This window comes from Mixophyes fleayi, chromosome 2, assembly GCF_038048845.1.
Source record: "Mixophyes fleayi isolate aMixFle1 chromosome 2, aMixFle1.hap1, whole genome shotgun sequence".
NCBI lineage: Eukaryota > Metazoa > Chordata > Amphibia > Anura > Limnodynastidae > Mixophyes > Mixophyes fleayi.
In genome coordinates, this window is record NC_134403.1 from 106418800 (window position 1) to 106439594 (window position 20795).

The window sequence follows — 20795 nt, forward strand, 5'->3', positions numbered from 1 at the left end:
ATATAAAATAAAATAAATTAAAACAACTTGGCAAGGTCGTCATGCCCCTAACGCGTTTCATTACAGGTTGTAACTTCATCAGAGGGAATGTTCAGATCCTTTGGAAGCTCCTAGGAGCCTTAAATGTGTTTCACCTTCAATCAACTAATCAATTGTAATGTCAAACATCCTTGATTATTCGTGACCACATAAATCATGATATACTAAGAAGCAAATTCCTCCCTAGAGAAATCTCCGGTTATAGCTCTATAGATTCGACAGAAACCTTATGCAACCGACTGGTTGTTGTAACCAATTTATAATAGCAAAAAATTAAATTGCACGGTACATCTCTCCTCATTTCCATTTTGACCACTTATTTACCAGACCCGGAACTGGACAGAGCTGCACATTAAGCCGATCTTACACACAGTTGCAAGCCGCAGAAAACGCCAGATCCACGGATTCAAACCTCCCGCTCACATACAGATAAGTCTGTCTCTGCTTTTTTATGGATTAATCGGATATTGTTGTAGCTGTATTCATCAGCCAATAAGTACTTTGATGCCAGATTGGTTATTAAAGAGATAGGAGTATATCTCCTCACATATCCGCAACAGACTGCAGTGAACGAAACTGATCGTTTCTTTCTCTATCTAACACTGTCAGAGACAGCGAATATATGTTACATCGTTGCTAGTGTGGGAGCCGTGCAATATAGATCATTATAGTGTATTATACCATCATACACGCTGCTTGCTCACATGTATATGTACCGATGAACTAATTTCCATATCGATTATACACCATCCATTTTGCGGACTGCAGAACCGTAACAATTTACTCAGATTTTTGGATTTCATTGATTATTTAATTACGGCTCATCATTTATCACGGATGATTGTGGTACTATATTTATCCTTTTCTCATATGACCACTTGGATACTCATATGTATATAGACAATACAGTTAATATCGAGACAGCTGTCCTATTTTATTATGATACAGTAGCGCTACTTATAACGTATACATGAGCTCTATGTATTAACATACATCACAGTGCACTGTGATATATTTATTGTGGGGTATGAGATGTTTCTAATATATGTAATTTAGCATTATAGGTTTTACTTTTAATGATGTTTTAACTTAATAAAATCCTATTTCATTATTCGTGACCCAGACCACATTTTTCAATTGAGACAGTTGGATCTGTAGCGCTGCACTTTTTGTTTTGTACATGTTCTGTGTTTTTCAGGTGGGTGCAGCCACCTGTATATTTGCAGCAGCTTGACCCTCTGTGTATGCTTATTATTATATTATTCAACTATATTGGCGCCTATTGGGGGTTTATTTGTTTTTTAACAAAAACAAAAGAACTAAAAACCTAGTGAAATATAAATTTCAGCAAAATGGCCAAGCTGTGGTGAAAAAATCCTCTTTGGTAACATCTCACATCTTAATGTGCATTGATGCACCTACCGCAAACCTTTGCCAATGTGCACATGTGGGGGGGGGGGGGGGAGCAAGAAGGTGTTTGCTAAGGAATAGGAATTTGTACATGTAGATGGGAGGAGCTTGGTGGATCAAGGGTGCTCATGGAAAGTACAGAGACAACACACCTGTGCATCAAGCTTTGAGGAACAGAGCAAACATTGATGCCACCTGTAATAAAGACAGCCCCGATGTGTCCTCCCTCACATTATGAATTTATTACATAAATGAGACACTGCTTTTAGCCCTCTTACCTCTCTGTCTGCATGTATAACCCGGCATTGTCTTATTACTATTTGTTCCCAATTGTAAAACGCTAAGGAATCTGCTGGCACTATATACAGTAAATAAAACTTGATGATTATTGCTTTAGATGAAAATCTGAATATTATTTCATAAGCACACATCCAGTTTGCGGTCTCCAACAAAGCCATTTGCAATTTGCATCCTGTATGTGTTGTACATGACATCGTGTATGTGTGTACAAATAAAGTTATCCCAATAAATTGTAAAAAAAAATGGCATATCTTTAAATCAAGTCAAAACACTTTAGATGATAAGTTTAGGCACACCGACAGTCCAGATTAAAGATGAGTGAAGTTGTGCAGAAATTTTGCGCATATTGAATTTTGCACTGCAGCAAATGCAAAGTTCCGGCAATTCAATATTTGAGCTCTGCTTGTGATTTTCAATTCCGTGGAATGCCCATTTTATGCTGTATTTGTAAATTCAACACAATTTGTCTATGAAGAGTATTGGGGTGACAAAGGTCAATTCATTCTGTTTGTGTGGTTGTGGGAGAGCTGGGGTCACTTCCAAAATTACACAGGAAATGTTTGAAATGTTCCAAATGCGGAATTAAGTGAATATATTGTGGATTTCCTCCCACAGTCCTACAACATACTGTTTGGCTAAAGTTAGAGTCTGTGAGGTAGAAAATGGAGACACCACCATTGGGGCAGGCATATAAAGTGTTGTGTAATATGTTGGCACTGTACCAAAGATGTTAATGAACAATCTCTAATGAAGACATACATACAATTGAATGTGTAAATACTCTCTACCATGCTAGTCTTGAGATAATGGTTTTTTGCTATTGTCTTAATTAAATAAAAGTTATTTAATTAAGCAAAAGCCTTTATAGGTAGATGTTACATAGTCAGTAAGGTAGAATTTCAATTGGACAAAAGGTGGAAGAAACAAGAACAGTGTATCTCATGCATGATACAAACTTGTAAGAAACAGGATCTGCATGCTGTAAAATGCTTGTAAATTAAATCGCGTGGAGAGATACATATATTAACACTCATTAATGTGTGAATGTGATTTAGGTTTTCAGTTTTTCAGACTATCATATATGTTCTTTATATGGGGATTTTAGAAGGACAAAAATATTATTAAAGGAATAAAAATTTGCAGATTTTGTGCATAGGTTCACTATAGACAAACAGTGTTAATAATGACACTAATGTTTAAGTTAAACAAAAGTACTGTTTAGAAAACCTCTAACTGAGCCTGTCTTGGTATCTTAATGCACTCAGTAACACAAATATAATTAATCCTTTTGCAGTTCTACTAAATTGGCTCCAGGATGTCTAAACACTTCTGGTTTCCTTATTTTTTGATTAGACCAAAGCCTGAGCAAACAAGTCTCACTTGTTTTTATGGCTTTTCTTGCTGTATATGACAACATTGCTAAATAAATGATTATCATTTTGACAGCACTAATTTTCAGTGGCCCTGTATAATAATGGTTTACATGAGATGACACCTACTGCTACAGACAAATATAAAAGGTAGGGAGGGGTGATGAAGGCAGGGAAGGCTGAGAGTACATTTGATGGTGAGTTTTGGAGAGTGGTCCAGTTTATAAGAAGTAGAATATGAGTCAGAATAGATGATACTATTGTGAAGCTTTGTGAGCAAGTTATTTGGCATCTGACAAATGGGACATACTCTATGGGTTTAAAGTCATTTGGAAACTAGTGGGGAAGATTCACTAAATTGTAGTGGAGCCATACCGCTGGTTGTTACGTTATTTGCAATATGGAAAACCTTTCTGAGATACAAACTGTCCCATTTTTTCAAGTGACAGTTTGACAAACCACATGGTAAACCACCACAGAATAGCTAAAAATGAAAAACAATATAGAAGGTGTTTGTAACTGGCAAGGTAGTGCAAACTGCATGTTCACCTGTCAGAAATGGTTAAAGATAAAAAAAAAAAAATGTTTAAAAAACACTTTAAAAAAACACTTCCATTCTGTACTCAAGTAAAGAGTCAAGCCTATTCAGCTTTAGAATTGGTCCTCAGGGCTCGAAAAAATAACCGGGCCCTGTCACCTAGAGACCCTTAGGGCTAGATTTACTAAACTGCGGGTTTGAAAAAGTGGAGCTGTTGCCTATAGCAACCAATCAGGTTCTAGCTGTCATTTATTTAGTGCATTCTACAAAATCATAGCTAGAATCTGATTGGTTGTCATAGGCAACATCTCCACTTTTTCAAACCCGCAGCTTAGTAAATATACCCCTTAGTGTTGGATACTTGGGTAAAACAATTATAGCAGTAGAGTGGTAAACGTTTATAGCACTATAAGTCCCAGCCTGCACTGGTATTTTAAACAGGCATTTTTTATGGTTTATAAAGGCAGATTTAGACGAACAATAAAAAGTACACTATTAAGATTATTGACGTGTAATTTGGGTATTTATGTCTATTTAAATAATAAGTTTAAAAAAACAGTAAGTTAGGGGCCAGAATTTTTTTTTTTTTGTTTTAAAATAAATATAATTTAGAACTTGCATAAATAGAACTGCCATACCATAGCTTATGAGTGTCTTTTCTCACAAATTAGTTCTCAATACCGCACAGAGACCTGGCGATTTCATCTCATAGGTTTACCCGGAAACAGAAAGGACAAACTAGTCTAAATTTACAGTGAAAGAAAGGCCAGTCCCACCCGCCATAAACTTACTGCAAACATTAATGGGTTACAGGAACAGTGTGTATATAAATTATGTACAAAGTTTGAAACTGAATTACACGCATTGTTGATACAAAACCAACTTAACTTCAATTATTTGCTACAATTAAGACAAATAAACAGCTGTAAGAATAATAAATTAGTTTTTACTTCTTTCAATAGAATAAATATTTATTTCACAAAGCCAATCATTCCAGGAGGCTAACTAAATATGTTGATTTCAAATTATACAATTGACCATCTACACCAGTGATTGGCAACAGACAGCCCTCCGAGCCTTCACCTGCACTCTCCAACTCCTTCCTTCTTTATTGTCAGATTTGCTTGGGACACTTGTTTATCTGATAATAAAATGTCTGTTGATAAGTTAATTTAAGATAAGTTGATAAGTGAATCTTTATTTAATTAACTGTATTGTTTGATCTAATTACAAAGGTAATGTTTACCCTTGTGAAGCCTAGAGGGCCTTCTATTTGACCATTGAAGCTTGCGTATAAGTGTTTTTTTCCCATTTCCACACAAACAGCACATTAGTACTACATGGATAGTTGTGTCAAACAATAAAAGGTCTGCAGACAAAATTATATATTCTTATTATTAATTATTTATTATTAGTAATAATAATTTGCATGGTGCCACAAAATTCTGCAGTGCTGTATATTGGGGAAATTGAGCATAATGTCCAAAATTTAAATGTCGAACAAGCAAAAGCAAAATGTAGAACATTCAAGAAACATAAATTTAATAATTAAAAACATTATGGTTTAGGGATGATAGGTCAGGTATAGAATAAACAGATAGCATAGTACACAATATGCAAGAGATATAATGCAAGGATGTACTGGTGGAGAAGGTGGGATGAGATAACAAGACAGGAAGAAATAAGGCCCTACTCATAAGAGTTTACAATCTAAGTGGGAGGGGGAGACAAGAGGGGGAACAATGTGAAGAAGGAAGTGACAGGAATAAACAAACAAACTTGTGACTATTATAAATAAGCTCCAAAAGTCCTTTGGAGTTGTTACTCCTATGGAGAGAAATTAGATGGTAGTTGGAAAGAGAGAGAGAGGGTAAGAAAAGTTATTTGAAGACCCTTTTAACATCCTTTTATATATGCAGTGACCAAAATGAAAATTAGAAGTGGCGGCATGGAAATTTAGAAGTGGCGGTATGCAAAATGTGAATATTAATTTCCATCCTGATAGACTCCAACATGGTCCAGCCTCCACCACCATGTGCCAACAGATTTTAATGTGTGAAAATATCTAATGACTTCATTATGGACAGTAAAAATATACATACACATGTGTGTCTGTTGTGTGTGTATTATATATATAGATCTATATATATTACACCACATCAAACTTTAAATGGGTTACAGGAGCAGAAAACCACACAGGATACCACTCTCGGCTAAGAACAGGAAACTGAGAGTACAAACCTGCTTAACATTTGAAAAGCGTGGCCTGATCCGTTGAACCCTAATTTCTAGTTTGACATGCATATGGTAGGGCCATAATTCGGTGCATAATTCGGTATATAAAGCATGGATCGCTCCTGGCTTGTATAAACTGTACAGGCTGGTGGTGTTGGTGTAATGGTGTGGCTCACATTAGACTGCTTAATACTTAATTGGCCCTGAGTATTGTTGCTAACTGTGTGCATGCATTTATGGCCACAGTCTAATATTCTTCCAATGGCTACTTCCAGCAGGATAACGTGCCAGGTCACAAAGCACACATCATCTCAAGCTGGTTCCACGAACATGTCAATGAGTTTTGTGTGCTCTAATGTCCTCCACAGTCACTAGATCTCAATCCAATAGAGTTCATTTGGGATGGGGTGGGATGGGAGATTCATAGCATGAATGTACAGCCGACATGTCCAAAATGTAGCAGATTCTCTAAGGAATGTTCCCAGCATCTTGTGGAATCCATGCCATGAAAAATGTAGGCTGTTCTAAGGTAAAGGGAAGGCCCTACCGAGTACTAGAAAGGAGCATGAAATAAAGTGGTAATTTAGTGTAATACAGTAATACTTACCAAAGTGCAGCTACAAAGCAAAGTTTTATCTGCAATATGCCTACAGTCAATGCAATTCACTGCAACACAATGTTCTGTAAAGCTGAAGACTTATGGCCAGAAGGTGATATTGCCAGAAATGTATATATATATATATATATATATATATATATATATATATTATTTTTTTTAAACAATGATGTAGAGTCAAATCTATTGACACAAAAAATTGATGATGTTGATATTTTACTAACATTTGCATACCATGGGTGTGGAAATGTGACTTTAGGTGGAATTAACTACTGCCGTTTCCTGGGTGTATACAGATATTTCTAGGCCCACCACGTCAGAAAAGAAGAATTTGATCGCCTGATTATTAAAACAATGGCCCTCACCTCATTGTGGACAGATAAAGTTAGTCCTGACAGCAATTTGTGGACAAGTTGCTAGCCACCCATAATGGGCCGGTGTTAGGGTCCACGGCGCCCTAGGCATTTTTAAAAAAGCGGCGCCCCCCGCAAAAATTGCCGCCCCCCCCCGCAAAAATCGCCACCCTCCTCCCTCCTCTCCTTACCTTGTCTCACCACCGCCGCCTCTCTGCTCCGTCTCCTCCCCTCCACTCACTGACACTAGTAAGTGGAGGGGCGGAGACGGAGCAGAGAGGCGGCGGTGGTGACAAAATAGCCCCTTCCCCCCTCCCCGTGCATCTGAATGCTGTGCGGCGGCCGTGACAGGTGTGGTCAGCGGTCGCCGCACAGTTTTAAAGTCTTTTAGTATTCTGTGGCACCCTCCAGGCGCCCTCCAGAGCCCGGCGCCCTAGGCAAGTGCCTAACCTTGCCTAATGGGAGCGCCGGGCCTGCACCCATTCTACTAGATGGAGTCAGAAATTCCCTGGAGACATGTTGATTCCTCAGCTTCTGCAGCACAGGGGCCGGGACCTTTTACATATTGTAGAGTCTGACCTTTTATCCCACTATTGTAGCAGGATTAGAGTTTATATATATGTCTCTATTTTTATTTTTTACATTCCTGTTTCACATATCACCTTTACTGGGTATTGCTCATCAAGTATTAAACACATACTGCATTGCAAGTCATCATGTTTATTCATTTCAACATCACTCATTTGCAAAACTGTCTCTCCCAAGAGTATACCTTTGACTATTACCCACAGCCACATAGCTTAATATTTTCCAATGAATTAAAAAAAGTAATATTTTGTGTTCCCAAGAAAATGACACACCCATAATGGTTAATACAGTGTAACCATATTTAAAGAATTACTGGTAATTACTGTATTTATACAGTCAGATACCAAGATAATCTCTATCAGAGATATCAGGTTTAATGCTTTTAAGAGATAATTATTTTAATACCATCATTAAAAAAATGATGAAAGAAGGCTTAAATATTGGAATCATAAATGCTGTATTTCTAACATAAAGCTGTTCACATAATTTTGGTTTCTATGGCTTTCTTATAGATAATAGATGGTGCTACCAACAAATATATGTACTATTAAAAACAAACAAAAGTACATTTTAAGTAATTATTATGACACCAAACAATAAATTAATATAATGCTCACCTTATTCTGAGGCAATAAACTGTAAACTATTTATTATTTAATGCATCTATATATATATTTATTATATTATATGTGTGTGTGTGTTTCTGTATGTATATATATATATATATATATATATATATATATATATATATATATATATATATATATATATATATATATATGTGTTACTTGATGCATTCAATAAAAAAATATGTTGAATGCATCAATACACACACATATATATATATATATATATATATATAATATACACATACACACACACACATATAACAAATAGGTTAGACTTTATTGCCTCAGAATAAGAAAATAACTATATTAAATTTATTGTTCTTTGTCCTAATTTTTACTTAAAATTTACTTATGTTTGTCGCTTGGAGCCTGCAGTTTTCTGGGTCAGTGTTTTTTTTTTCTGAGGCATCATACCTACAATTAACTAAATTATATTTAAAAAGAACTATACCGTTTTCCTACATGCTCATGGCATTCAGCTTCTCACTAAATTTTTTAGCAGTGCTCCTCACAGTGACTGAGAAAAAGTTTGACGTTTACTTTCCTTTATTTCTGTTTTTGAAATGGCGTATTTTTGTGGGAATTTGTGCTCGTTCATTCTGTAGAGTATTTATGAGGTCAGGCACTGATGTTGGATGAGAAGGCCTGGCTTGTAATCTCTGTTCCAGTTTATTCCAAAGGTCTTCAATGGGGTTGAGGTCCGGGAACAGACAAAAATACGCCAACATCTTGTGGAAAGCCTTCCAAGAAGAGTGGAAGCTGTTATCGCTGCAAAAAGGAGACCAACTCCATATTAAAGTATATGCCTTTGAATACAATGTCGTTACAGTCCCTGTTAGTGTAATGATCAAGCGTCCGAATACTTTTGTCCATATAGTGTATAGTTCTCTTATTTGATTCACAAGGGCAGCATCATGCCACAGATCTACCTTACTTGTAACATATAAGTAAAACAAGGTATTTGAAATCTCTGCTCTTGGCTACCGATGAATGCTCTGTCGAACAAAAAGTGCATGGTACTAGTCCTTGAAGTATTTAGCATGGGTGCAGGCCCCCTTCATATATTTAATTTTATAAACGTCTAACTGCATTTATTCCACTGCCCATCCAATGACATCTGCCTGTTACTGTAGCTTCACTGCGCTGTAACATTCAAAATATATTGTGTGCATAGCGTTTGAAGTTTTGTAGCATGGGTGCAGGCAACCTATGTCTATCATTATCAACATTTATTTATATAGCGACAGCAATTTACATAGTTCTTTACAAATGGGTATCTACTTGTCTAAATATCTACTGATAGCTTTGTCCATCCAATGACACCTGATTGTTACTGCTTCTTCACTCCTCATGATGCATGCTGTCTAATGTTCCAAATTTAGTGTGTGCGCAGCTTTTTAACATTTTAATCTCTTGCACCGTATACTAAGTTTTTTTGGTTGTTTAATTTATCAAATGGGCTTGCTTCTGTTGGTGGCATGACAGATGAAATTTTTTTAGTTTTGCAGCTGCTCCAATGTTCTACATGTGGTCGCTGAAATAGAAATGCTCAGAAAAAATCCTCACACCCATTTTTTTTAAAAGAGATGTCATTGAATAACCCTTTAAAAACAGACAAGTATTGAAAAAGAGGAAAGATTACAATATATAGGGTTTTTGGGGGTGTGCAGCTGCATTGACATTCACACCCAAACAACTTTTTTAAAATAAATAAATAAAATAAAAGTTTAGAATATACAGATTTTTTTGGAGGGGGTTCTACTGCAGCGATGCTCACAAGCAAACTTAATTCAAATGTCACTGTCCCACACACGATTACTTCACTAGAAAAACTTAACCTATTAAAAGAAATAAATCTATTTGTTTTTTCGGAATCTGCAGCTAGCAGTCATGCAGCAAAAGCACACTGTTTTTCTCCACTAAATATACTACTTAGATATTCTTAACTAATTCAGTCTATATACTAGTACTATTATATATGCATTAATAACAACCAGCCACTCTCCATCTGACAAATTGAAATTAAAACCAATTGATCAGCAAATTATTCTAGTTGACTGATTCTATTCTATTGTTTTCTCTGTCCTTCGCTCACGCTGAACGCTATTTTCCGAGCAGAGCACTGCAGCTAACATACCCCCTACACACTGCCTGTTCTAAAAAGGCACATGAGATATAGATATAGGAGATATAAACTCTTGGGAGTTTTGCATCAATATTTTCACAAATCTGGGATATGTCGGATTTATCCAATTCCGAACTGCTCATCTCCGATATAAAGTACCAGCAGATCGCACAGAAAAAAAAAAAGTATTCAATTGTCACCTGTTAATATAATCATTACGAAAATGACATTGAAAAATAGTTTTTTTCACCTAATACATTTATCAAGATGTTCTCAATACGTACTCTATATAAAATTACTTTTTACAGTTGCTTCTAACTGCAAACAAATGTTCTAGCATGCATATACGTCCATCATTACTATCACATGTCACTTACACCTCCCTTTTAGCTGGTGCAAATGATATGACTGAGAATCATGTACCTTAGATAACCAAAGCTTGAAACAGAGGCTGCTGCATGTGCTCGACCCTAGCTTGCCCTTACTGTACATTGACTATGTGCATACGACCCCTCCCTCCCCCGTTCTGTTTACGAAACTGTAAGCTGTCAGAAGTGTCCTTTGTGTTTGAATTGGATGTACTTGCGTTCACTGGAATATAGTCCATTTCTGAGCATGAACAGTACAATTTTATGCAAAGTGTGGCACGTATCAGAACTGACATTCCTTAATGAATCAGGCCCACAATGTGCAGCAGATAATTTGTGCTTTATTGCTGACCTAGATAGATACTAAGGGCTAGATTTACTAAGCTGCAGGTTTGAAAAAGTGGGGATGTTGCCTATAGCAACCAATCAGATTCTAGCTATCATTTTGTAGAAGGTACTAAATAAATTAAAGCTATAATCTGATTGGATGCTATAGGCAACATCCCCACTTTTTCAAACCCACAGCTTAGTAAATCTAGCCATGTTATATTGAGACTTTGCCCAAAATTCAACGACTTTATTGTTAAATATTCTAAAAGCTCAGTGCCATATAATTTTTAGCATAATAGCTTGTATTTAACCACTAGTATATTATTCCCAATTTGCCTTTGTAGCTGAATTTCTTAATATTACAAAAATATAATGAACCCACTTATATTTACATATATGAGTAATTATGTTGCTTGCTCCATATATGCTGTTGTAGGTTATGGACACTAAACCAAGACCCTGTCATTTAGAAGGTTGTCTTAGGTCCCTAATGTAATCTTCTCTCTTTTCTGTCTTCCCTGTCCACGTTAGCTGCAGATGAGCAGCGTGTGTCCCCATTTCTGATGTATACTGTTCTTCAGGGTTGCACCAATTGCACCAAGCATACCATAGCTATTTGATTGAGGTTCTGACTGAAACAGTCAATTCCGTGCATATTAAGAATGCAGTTTTGTGTAACCTTGAACTAGTTTAGTTCTGCTTTATTGGTCTATAAGTAAATGGAAGACATGACTACTCATAGGCAAGTGGCACTAGTTGATCTCTCCATGTGGGTTGGAAAATTTAGGACTCCTGCCTCTCAATCAGTATTTAGGTGTTCGTGTCTGAGCTCTGAAAAAATAAAGCGGAGAGAATATCATACATGTGACATATAGGGAGTAAGATAATAGTGAGCACCTGCATACACTAAAACATATATGTATAACGAGTGGTCAAAGTGGAAATCTAGAAGTGGAGGAATGGAAAATGTAAGTGAAAAGTATTTGAAAAAACAGTAGGGGAAGTGGCGGTTTGGCATACCACCATACCACTGCTTAAAACACAAATAACTTTTACGAGTGTTAGGTGAACATCAGTTAGTAAAAAGAATTCCCACTGTGTAGACAATCATTTTTGCTACCTTCATCTGGCACTCTAGTGTAAAGCATCCACCCCTCAGATAGAAGTGCCTGAACTAATCACTAGCCTGGAACCTTTCAGTGAATATTAATTAACTCTACCAGACAATTCTGTTGCCAGGCAGTTTCATTTTTTGCTATGGCAAATGAACTCTGGAGGGTGACGTTTAATTTATCGTCACTGATTCTAATGTACCCCAATATCTTACAATTGTATAAATTATTCTTAAGGTTTACCCCTAAAGACTGTGCTTTATAAATGCAAGTACATCCACATTAAAGTTTACCTATCATGCTCTTGCAGGAATGGAAATTATTATTTTATCTATTGATGACTGTTAGGCTGAATTCAATTGGACAAGTTTTAATCTCTCTGAGAAATCCTGCCATAGCCCACAAAACGTAAATTGTAAATTTTAAAATATACATACACACATATATAACAATGACACACTATAGACTAATAGATACAATATATACATTTAAAGTCAAAATAAAAAAGCTTATGGGGCATATTCAATTCTCGGCGGACATGCCGAAAATCCGTTATTACGGTAATCGTGCGCGGAAAAACCGTTAACACAGTAATTTTCTCGCTGGATTTGCTCCCTGAGCCGCAAGCTTAAATCCAGCTAACTATAACCGTATTAACGGTAATAGTTTTTCTGCAGCGCGGAAAAAGAAGAATTGAATATGCCATGTGTTTAATAGCAGTAAAATAAAATGTGTTTATGTCTGCATAATGTCTTAATGCCTTCATGACCGGAGGTAATTTGCACTATAATAACCAAAACAATCTTTGTACAATGTGTTGCACTTGCTTTACTAGGAAAAATTATATATTTATATATTTAAATTTACCAAAGCAAATTATATCTTTTAGAAGAGATATTTTGGGATTTGGGTTAAATATATTTTTATTTTATGGCCATTATATACACAAATATACACAAAACGTCAGAGAAAGCGCATAGTGTAATATTGCAAACAACGTATAGCACACAATATTTGATATAAAACATACTTGCCTACTCTCCCAGAATTTCGTAAGAGTAGAAATCCTCCCGGATATAATGGGGCGGGGCTTAATGACACAATTTTCCATCATTAAGCCGCACCCCCTGCTATGAAATTCCATTTACATTTTGCCATTTCCTAGCAGGAGAGGGGCTACGGTGACGCAATGGTGTCGCCATGCCCCCCTCTCAGGGTCAGATCCAGATAACAATTGTACTGGGGGCGATTTAGGGGGAGCTATTTAGTCCCAGCCCCCTTTGACAGCTAAGGCTGCTTACGGCTGCACACTATGCCGAACGGACCTGCACATAGTGTTCTTGTCATGCATTTGGGGCTAGGCCAGGCCTCCTCAGGGGAAGAGCGTTACTTTCCAACGCAAGCGCCCTTTTTTAACGTGGTTTTGTCCACATGTCACCACCTCATCATTTTTCTCCATCACCTCATCCTTCATCGCCACATCCTTCATCAAGCTACCTAAGGTGTTAAAAACTCCCCACTGTCACCCCCGGCAACCACCAACCACTCCCACCTGTCACTTCTCCTTCAAGAAATATATAGGTCAGTGTATAACTCTGCCCAGCAGGTGGCGCTGCAGCTTGGTTTGTTTTTTTTCACACACGCCACTAGGCATTTATATAGTAGATATATATACACACATACAAAGTTTGCCAACTCTCCCGCAATGTAATAGTATTTTTTTTTTTTACTGCAAACATTTGTTAGTACGTGGATCACCTCACCAGAAGCTGCTCTGTCTAAAGTTTCAAGATCCTTGCTACCATTTATATACACACGACAGATTAATGCTCAAACATGCATGCCACATTTGTACTGTAGACTGGTACTAAAGTATTAAATAGAGAGAAGAAAGAAAAAACAAATTTTATGAAAATATATAGCTTTAATTTAAAGACATATAAACACTTTTGGTCAGAACATTAATGATGCCAAAACTCAGTAACTTTTTTTTTCTTTTTTTTTTCTGTAAAACCAGTAGCTTTTCTGATTTCTATTTACAATAAATCATCACATGGACATTGATTCAGTGCTTATATTTAATAACTGAGGAAACATACAATGGTCATTTAAGTGTTAATGTACCAAGCTCAATAGTGATCATTATTGAAATTGATTATGCTCAAAATATGGGGGATTCTAATGTTGAGCAATGCTTAGTAAATAAATACTATACCACACCATAAAAGGTATTGCTAAAGCTACTGCCTTTCAATGGAATACACTGTGTGGAAAATATGTCGCTGCTTAAAAGAAAGGTTTCATTTCCAATCATGCACAGCCAAAAAACGAACACATTTTTGCTGAACATAATGAATAAATAAAGGATACATCATTGTGCTACAGTACATCTCTGCCCTAAACAAGTATATCAGTGACTGTTTAAATTAAACTGTGAGATACAAAACTGGCTCTTCTAAAAATGACATAAACATGAAATAATGCTTTGTTAATAAAAATAAAGTTTAAATATGCAAATACAAGCATTATGTGTTATGATTGTCAAACAAGTGCATACACCAGCCTTTAAAATTATGTAAATACTCTAGGTGAATTCACATATCCACTAAATACAGTGGATACCAATAAACCTTTCACAAAAACTATCAAAGTCATAGTTACAGAATACTTTGCATCATGTGTATTGTAGCTTTGCTTGAAAATAAATTGCACTTCTTGAAAATGCCTTTACTTTTTTTAAACCTATGTGTTTTAAATTGAGGTACAATAATATACATTCAGTGTATCAAAGGTGTTTTTAACATGTTTTTTTCTATAAATATAGACGGGTTACATTTAGTTTTATGCAAATGGTATATGATGATAAAACATTAAAAATATATATGCCTTTTATTTCACAAATGATCTGAGCCCCCTGCTGGCTAACAGTTTAACAAAGAATTGTTCAATAGCTCACAAATTTCTACCTTGACCTATTCTTTGATCACAGGTATATGACATATATTATATATGTTTACAAATTGCTGATGAGCTTTACATATGTATAAAAATCTTTACAAGTTTTGTAAGAATTAGAGCTTTAATTAAAAAAGCTGTAAAGAGCTATGTACATATATATTACTATATGGTATAAATTAGTGGTCCTTCCTTCATGATAACCATTGTCAACACATTGTGTTATTTTATTTTATCTTATCTTCCAAAATTTGTCAGACTTTTTTGTCAGCAATTTTTGTTAAATATTAGAAATCTCAATAGGTTTTTTATCAAGTAAATGGAAATCTAGTTTGCCATTTAGTGGGATCTGCACTTCCAGATTTTCATTTATCCTGTGATCTTTTTTCCCCTTTCTTAAACATATATACATTGCCATTAGAGTGACTAAAATTACAGCTCCAAAGCAGAATATTGACAAAGTGACCAGTGTAGGGACACAAGAATCAGCCTCCATCTTTTTCTGAGTTGGCTCAATTGCTATTTGGGGCTCCTTTTCTTCTACATTAATATCAGGATCCTTTCTTAGCAAACTTTCTATATAGCTTTCATTACTTACAGTGTCATTAACAAACAGATTAACCATAACTGTAGAGAAAAGTGGCTCTGGATATCCATGGTCAGTTACTTTCACTAATAACCTATACAAGCCATAGTCATTTCTCATTAGAGCTTCTTCTAAAGTTATGTTTCCTGTTTTAGGATCTATCCTAAATGATTCTGGTCTGGGCCCCCGCCTACCTATGATACTGTATGCAATAACAGCATTCATTCCTGTGTCCTTATCAACAGCATAAACCTCAGTGACAGGAGAGCCAGGCAGAGTAGAAGGAAGGACAAGAAGATAGGACATGTTGGACTGGGGGAATAAGACCAATGGAGGGTTATCATTAACATCTAGAAGCAATATGGTTATTTTAGCTGTAGAAGACAAAGCAGGGTCACCACCATCCGTAGCTTCAACCCAAAGGGCATAAGAACTCTGTTGTTCCCTATCTAATGATACCTTTGCCCTCAGGAGTCCTTTACCGGTGTCAATGACAAAAATGTCACTTCCATTCACTATAGAAAGGGCTACCCAGCCATTCTGTCCAGAGTCAGCATCTGTGACGCTAATTACTCCAATTTCACCAAAGCCTGGAAAGTTCTCAGGGACAAAAAAACTAAAATCTTTGCTGATGAAACGAGGGCTGTTGTCGTTTTTGTCCAGAACTGTAATATGAACAGTGGCTACTGATTCTCTTGGAGGCTGGCCAGAATCTCTTGCTTTAACAGTAAACCTGTATTTCTCTTTTTCCTCTCTGTCTAGCACCGTAGAAACTGTAAGGATTCCTGTTAGTTTGTCTAGAGAAAAGTAAGAAGGTGCATCAGCTCCCAAAAAGTATGAAACCTGATCTCGGTCACCGCTGTCGGCATCAGTGGCATGCAATTTGGCCAGAAAAGCATTGGCTGGGTTATTTTCCTCAATTGTCACTTCTACTGTGGATTGTGTGAAGACAGGGGAATTGTCATTCTCATCCAAAATTTGCACTTGTATTGACCTCTTAATTTGACTCCCATCCAAACTAAGTGCAACTACTGCTATATTATATACTTGTTTCAACTCATAATCTAGAGTATTTGTGGTTTCAAGCAAATATTCATTCGTATAAGGCTTGTATGCAGTCAATCGAAATGGTCCTTCTCCCTCTAAGTAACAATTCACTTTATATTTGCCATCTGGATCTTTAATAGTGAAAAATGCAATCGGAGAATTGACAGGCTCTAGCTCTTTCAAATAAACAATACCATTTTTTTCATTTGCAATATAACGAGGTACAACTTCGGGTGGCCGCAATGTCACTTTTTTAATCGAAATAAACACTGTTATGAGAGCTGGGATGCAGCCTGGGCCATTGGCAAGTATAATTAATTTATGTTGTTGAATGATGCTGCCATCTATCTTTTTGGAAAGTTTTATTATTCCCGTTGTTTTGTCCAGATGAAAAAGTTCCTTAGATGACTGTGGAACGCGTTCACTGAAGGCATATGTAATCAGGGCATTATTCCCTAAATCAATGTCCACAGCTTGTACTGTAGTTACCTTCATCCCAATGCTTGAGTTCCCAGGAATAGTTACATTGATCAAAGATTCATTGAACTGAGGACAGTTATCATTGACATCACTAATGAGAATAGAAAGTGTAGCAGATCCTACAAGTGGTGGATTGTCCCCATCTTCAGCAATAATAATTGTTTTATACTCAGCTTTCACCTCTCTATCCAGGTGCCCCATGATAATAAGGTAAGGTGTCCTTTCCCCACTCTCGTTCTCTTCTACATCTAAAGTAAATACACCATAGTTGTCAACTAACCTGTAGGTCTGGACCCCATTCAGTCCTCCATCGGGGTCATAAGCAGGATGTTCTATAACCAGCCTGGTGTTAACAGGAGCATTCTCCGGGACAGTAATATAAATCTCTGCCACAGGGAAAAGTGGAGTATTATCGTTCACATCAATGATAGCAATCTTTACTTTGATGAGCCTGAAATATTCCTGTGGCAAAATGATAATATCAAGAAGGAGGACACAGTCCTGTACACCAGGATTCTGTGGGCAAAGGGCTTCTCTGTCCAACTCCTCTGCTGATGTATACAACTCCCCTGTGCTGTTATCCAGTGTCACATACTTCTCACTAAGCCCTTTAGATGCCAGGCTGAATGAAAGAGGAGGGTCGGTAAAGAAACGCAGCTGCAGATCATGTACAATGTTTCCAATGAGAATCCCCTTGGGTAAGCCTTCATGCAGCATGTATAGCAATTCCGAAGCTGTGCTGTAACTTGCTGAGCGGACAGTGGGTCCAGTGAAGAGGATGGTTAGACACAGGAACAAGAAGTACTGTTCAGATCAAACACAAATGTGTATTGAAATACAGATAAATAAAAATCATCATCACATTTACTTCCTGAAATGTTGTTTTATAAATATATGCATCTGCAATATACACATTTATTTTACATTGTCAGCTAATATAGGAGACAACTATTAATATGTTATATTTTAGACTCTAAATATTTACTGTAAAGCTAAATTTTATATAATTATTTGAAATGACATTTCTGCATAGCATAACTTTTAAACTGCCACTGTAATCAATGCAATAATGTTTGCAGTGTTCTTTTATCTGCATCATTATCTCTCATTCTTCACAAATGTCACATTTCTGCTTCAGTGTCTTATTACACAATACCATACAAACTCCACATGTCTGCATACTAAAATTCCTGTTAAAATGTACACATAGTAATTTAATTGTTACTAAACCTACAAGTAGCATCAGTGCATGTTTTGTATCACCTACCTGTACATGGCTAAGACTGGTCCTTGTTGGACTGGCTTGTTGCCCCATATCCAGGTTAAAAGGCTTTAGAAGCCAGCTCTATACTCCCGTGTGCTGTGTGATCCTTTCATTCCCTTGGTAGTTTAATCCCAATGAAACTGCAGTCATTTAGTTCCTGGTGTTAAAGATACAGACACTCCCTCCCTGCTCATGCAAATCTCTGGGCAGCCTCAGCCAATAGCCACAGATGCATCCATTAAAAAAAGCTTTCAAAAGAAATGGACTACTCGTACTCAAAGCATGTGAAGCAATATTTAGGTTTTAGAAGAAGGTATTCACAGACCAACTCACCAAAACTTTAGAATGAAAAAATGATTAAGAGCTACTGATGTTTGTAAATGATTATTGAACTGTGATATGTGTGATGTTATTAATATGCTAATATTTATTTCATATAGTAGATGTGTATGTGAGTTTCGGAATATAAAATAAATTGATACATCTCACCTGCTGATTTGCACTGTGCATCAGAGGCTGAATACAATGCTAGTGTTGCTTCACAGCACCTACTTGCCTCCCACTCTCAGTATGAAATCTTGTGTGGTAATTCCAAGTTTTAATTCCTTCCTTGCTCTGCAATTGCTTTGCCTTTGAAGAAAGGATTGCCTTCGTCCAGATGCTCTTAGTGGAAATGTTCAATTTAGACGTGAAACCAGATTTATCACATTTTCTGCTATCTGTGCTGGCTTGTAAGTGGATTCTGTGCACCAAGCAGCTGTGGTTGCTGAGTTAACCATCTAAATGCTTAGAATGGGTTGGCTGGCATGATTTTATTAAATGCAATGTGTTAACTGTCATTTTAGTATACATTTCTGTCTTATTCAAAGTTTTTGTATTCTGTACAGACAAGTTACAATTCATTTTCACCATAGGCACCTACATAAATATGAAGAAAAAATAGATAAATAAATGAAATATAAAATACATTTGAAAAGTATTGAAAACATTGTAGGCTATTGTTAAGCACTTTTTGTCTGCTCTGAGATATTTTGAGCATTTCAAATGGCACATCTGGTAAACCCTTTCATTTCAGGCACATTAGTATTTTGAATAAAAATACAATACAATGCAGTATAACTAACTTATAGCAAAAGGCACCTGTACTCACATGAGAGGACTACGTAGCAGATACTAAGGGTGCTTTATTGTGCAAATTGCAAACACCCACACATTGGATTTATCATTCAGCAGTTTGGAGTTTGAAAACTGAAACCACATCCAAACTGTGGTGATTTTCAAACCCGTATTTTCATTTGCTTTTGTTTTTACTGTTGCTGTTTGCCTGTGTGGAGTGACTGGCTAGATGCACTGTGCTCACTTGTATTATTACATTTGAATAAAGTAAAAAATATCCCCTCCCTTACAAGATCTAACAGCCTAACCTACTCAAGAATGGTCCCCCTCTAAGGGATGGGGTTTGCATCGGAAAAAATGTTCTGGCTCTTTCACCTAGGGAGTACTGATATTTACTAGCACTGGGACCCTCCTTGGTAAAAATGTAAAAGTGCAAACTATTGTGGTACTATAAGTGCCAGCTTGCACTGACAGCCCATAAGTTTTATTGTATGCTGGCAATTGTAGAGCTACAGCATCAGCATGCATTGGACGCAATGCATACTTGTAGTGAAAAAAGTGGACAGTATAAATGTTGCCCACATAATGAAATAATAGATGCTGTCGCCATAATAAATAAAAGTTGGCCCCATAATTATTTATTAAATATTGTCCTGTTAATTATGAAATAATTGTTGGCCTCATAATCCAATATGAAGCGTGTAATCCATAAAGGATAGTAACAAAATTTAATTTAAGGACCGGCTGCGAGGAGCACACAACGCAAAATGAAGCAAGCTTTGGTGCGCCAATCTGTAATTCTCTGAGCTATGTAAGAGACAGCTCCTGATTGGCTATCTGACTACTAACTAGTTGGGCTCACTGGAGCCTACTTCATTTTGCGTTGCTTGCTCCTAGGGAACGATCTGTATGCTGAAAGGATTTTTTTTTTAATGTTTCCCTTATGGAATACATACCTCCCCTAGATTATGGCAGACCAAGAAAGAAAAAATATTTTAGGTAAACATTTATTAATGGAGCAAAAAAAAAATCTTATTTTTTCCAACATTTAATAATTAATTATGGTAAAAAACATCATTTATTAGTTATGGGGCAATATTTATTTACTAATTACAATGGAACATCTATTATGTCATTATGGGGCAACATTTATAGTAAACACTTGTGGCATTCATGGGCTGTCAGTGCTTGTTTACAATAGGTTTCACTACATTACCCTGGCACCTAATGGTAAGGGGTAAAAAAAAGAGGATCAGTGCTAGCCAGCATTGTTAGTTATATCTTTTGATGTTGCTAAAGGTATTCAGCTATATTAAATGCTGGTGGTGATGCAC

General features: G+C 36.4%; 1 protein-coding gene across 1 annotated transcript; it reads right to left on the reverse strand.

The window, feature by feature from the left end:
* Window positions 1-13958: 13958 nt before the first annotated feature.
* Window positions 13959-18628, reverse strand: PCDH20 (protocadherin 20). The gene is made up of 2 exons (XM_075199798.1): window positions 18349-18628; window positions 13959-17885 (listed from the first exon to the last, which is right to left on the reverse strand). Exons 1-2 carry the CDS (start codon window positions 18394-18396, stop codon window positions 15249-15251), a joined length of 2685 nt encoding a protein of 894 aa, XP_075055899.1. The 5' UTR covers window positions 18397-18628; the 3' UTR covers window positions 13959-15248.
* Between the last annotated feature and the right edge of the window lie 2167 nt (window positions 18629-20795).

Excerpts from the sequence above, each read along its gene's own strand:
- PCDH20 (XM_075199798.1), bottom strand. The coding sequence starts at position 18,396 with ATGGGGCAACAAGCCAGTCCAACAAGGACCAGTCTTAGCCATGTACAG. Across the intron at positions 17,886-18,348 it reads CCAGTCTTAGCCATGTACAG|TACTTCTTGTTCCTGTGTCT; the intron begins GTAGGTGATACA and ends TGATCTGAACAG.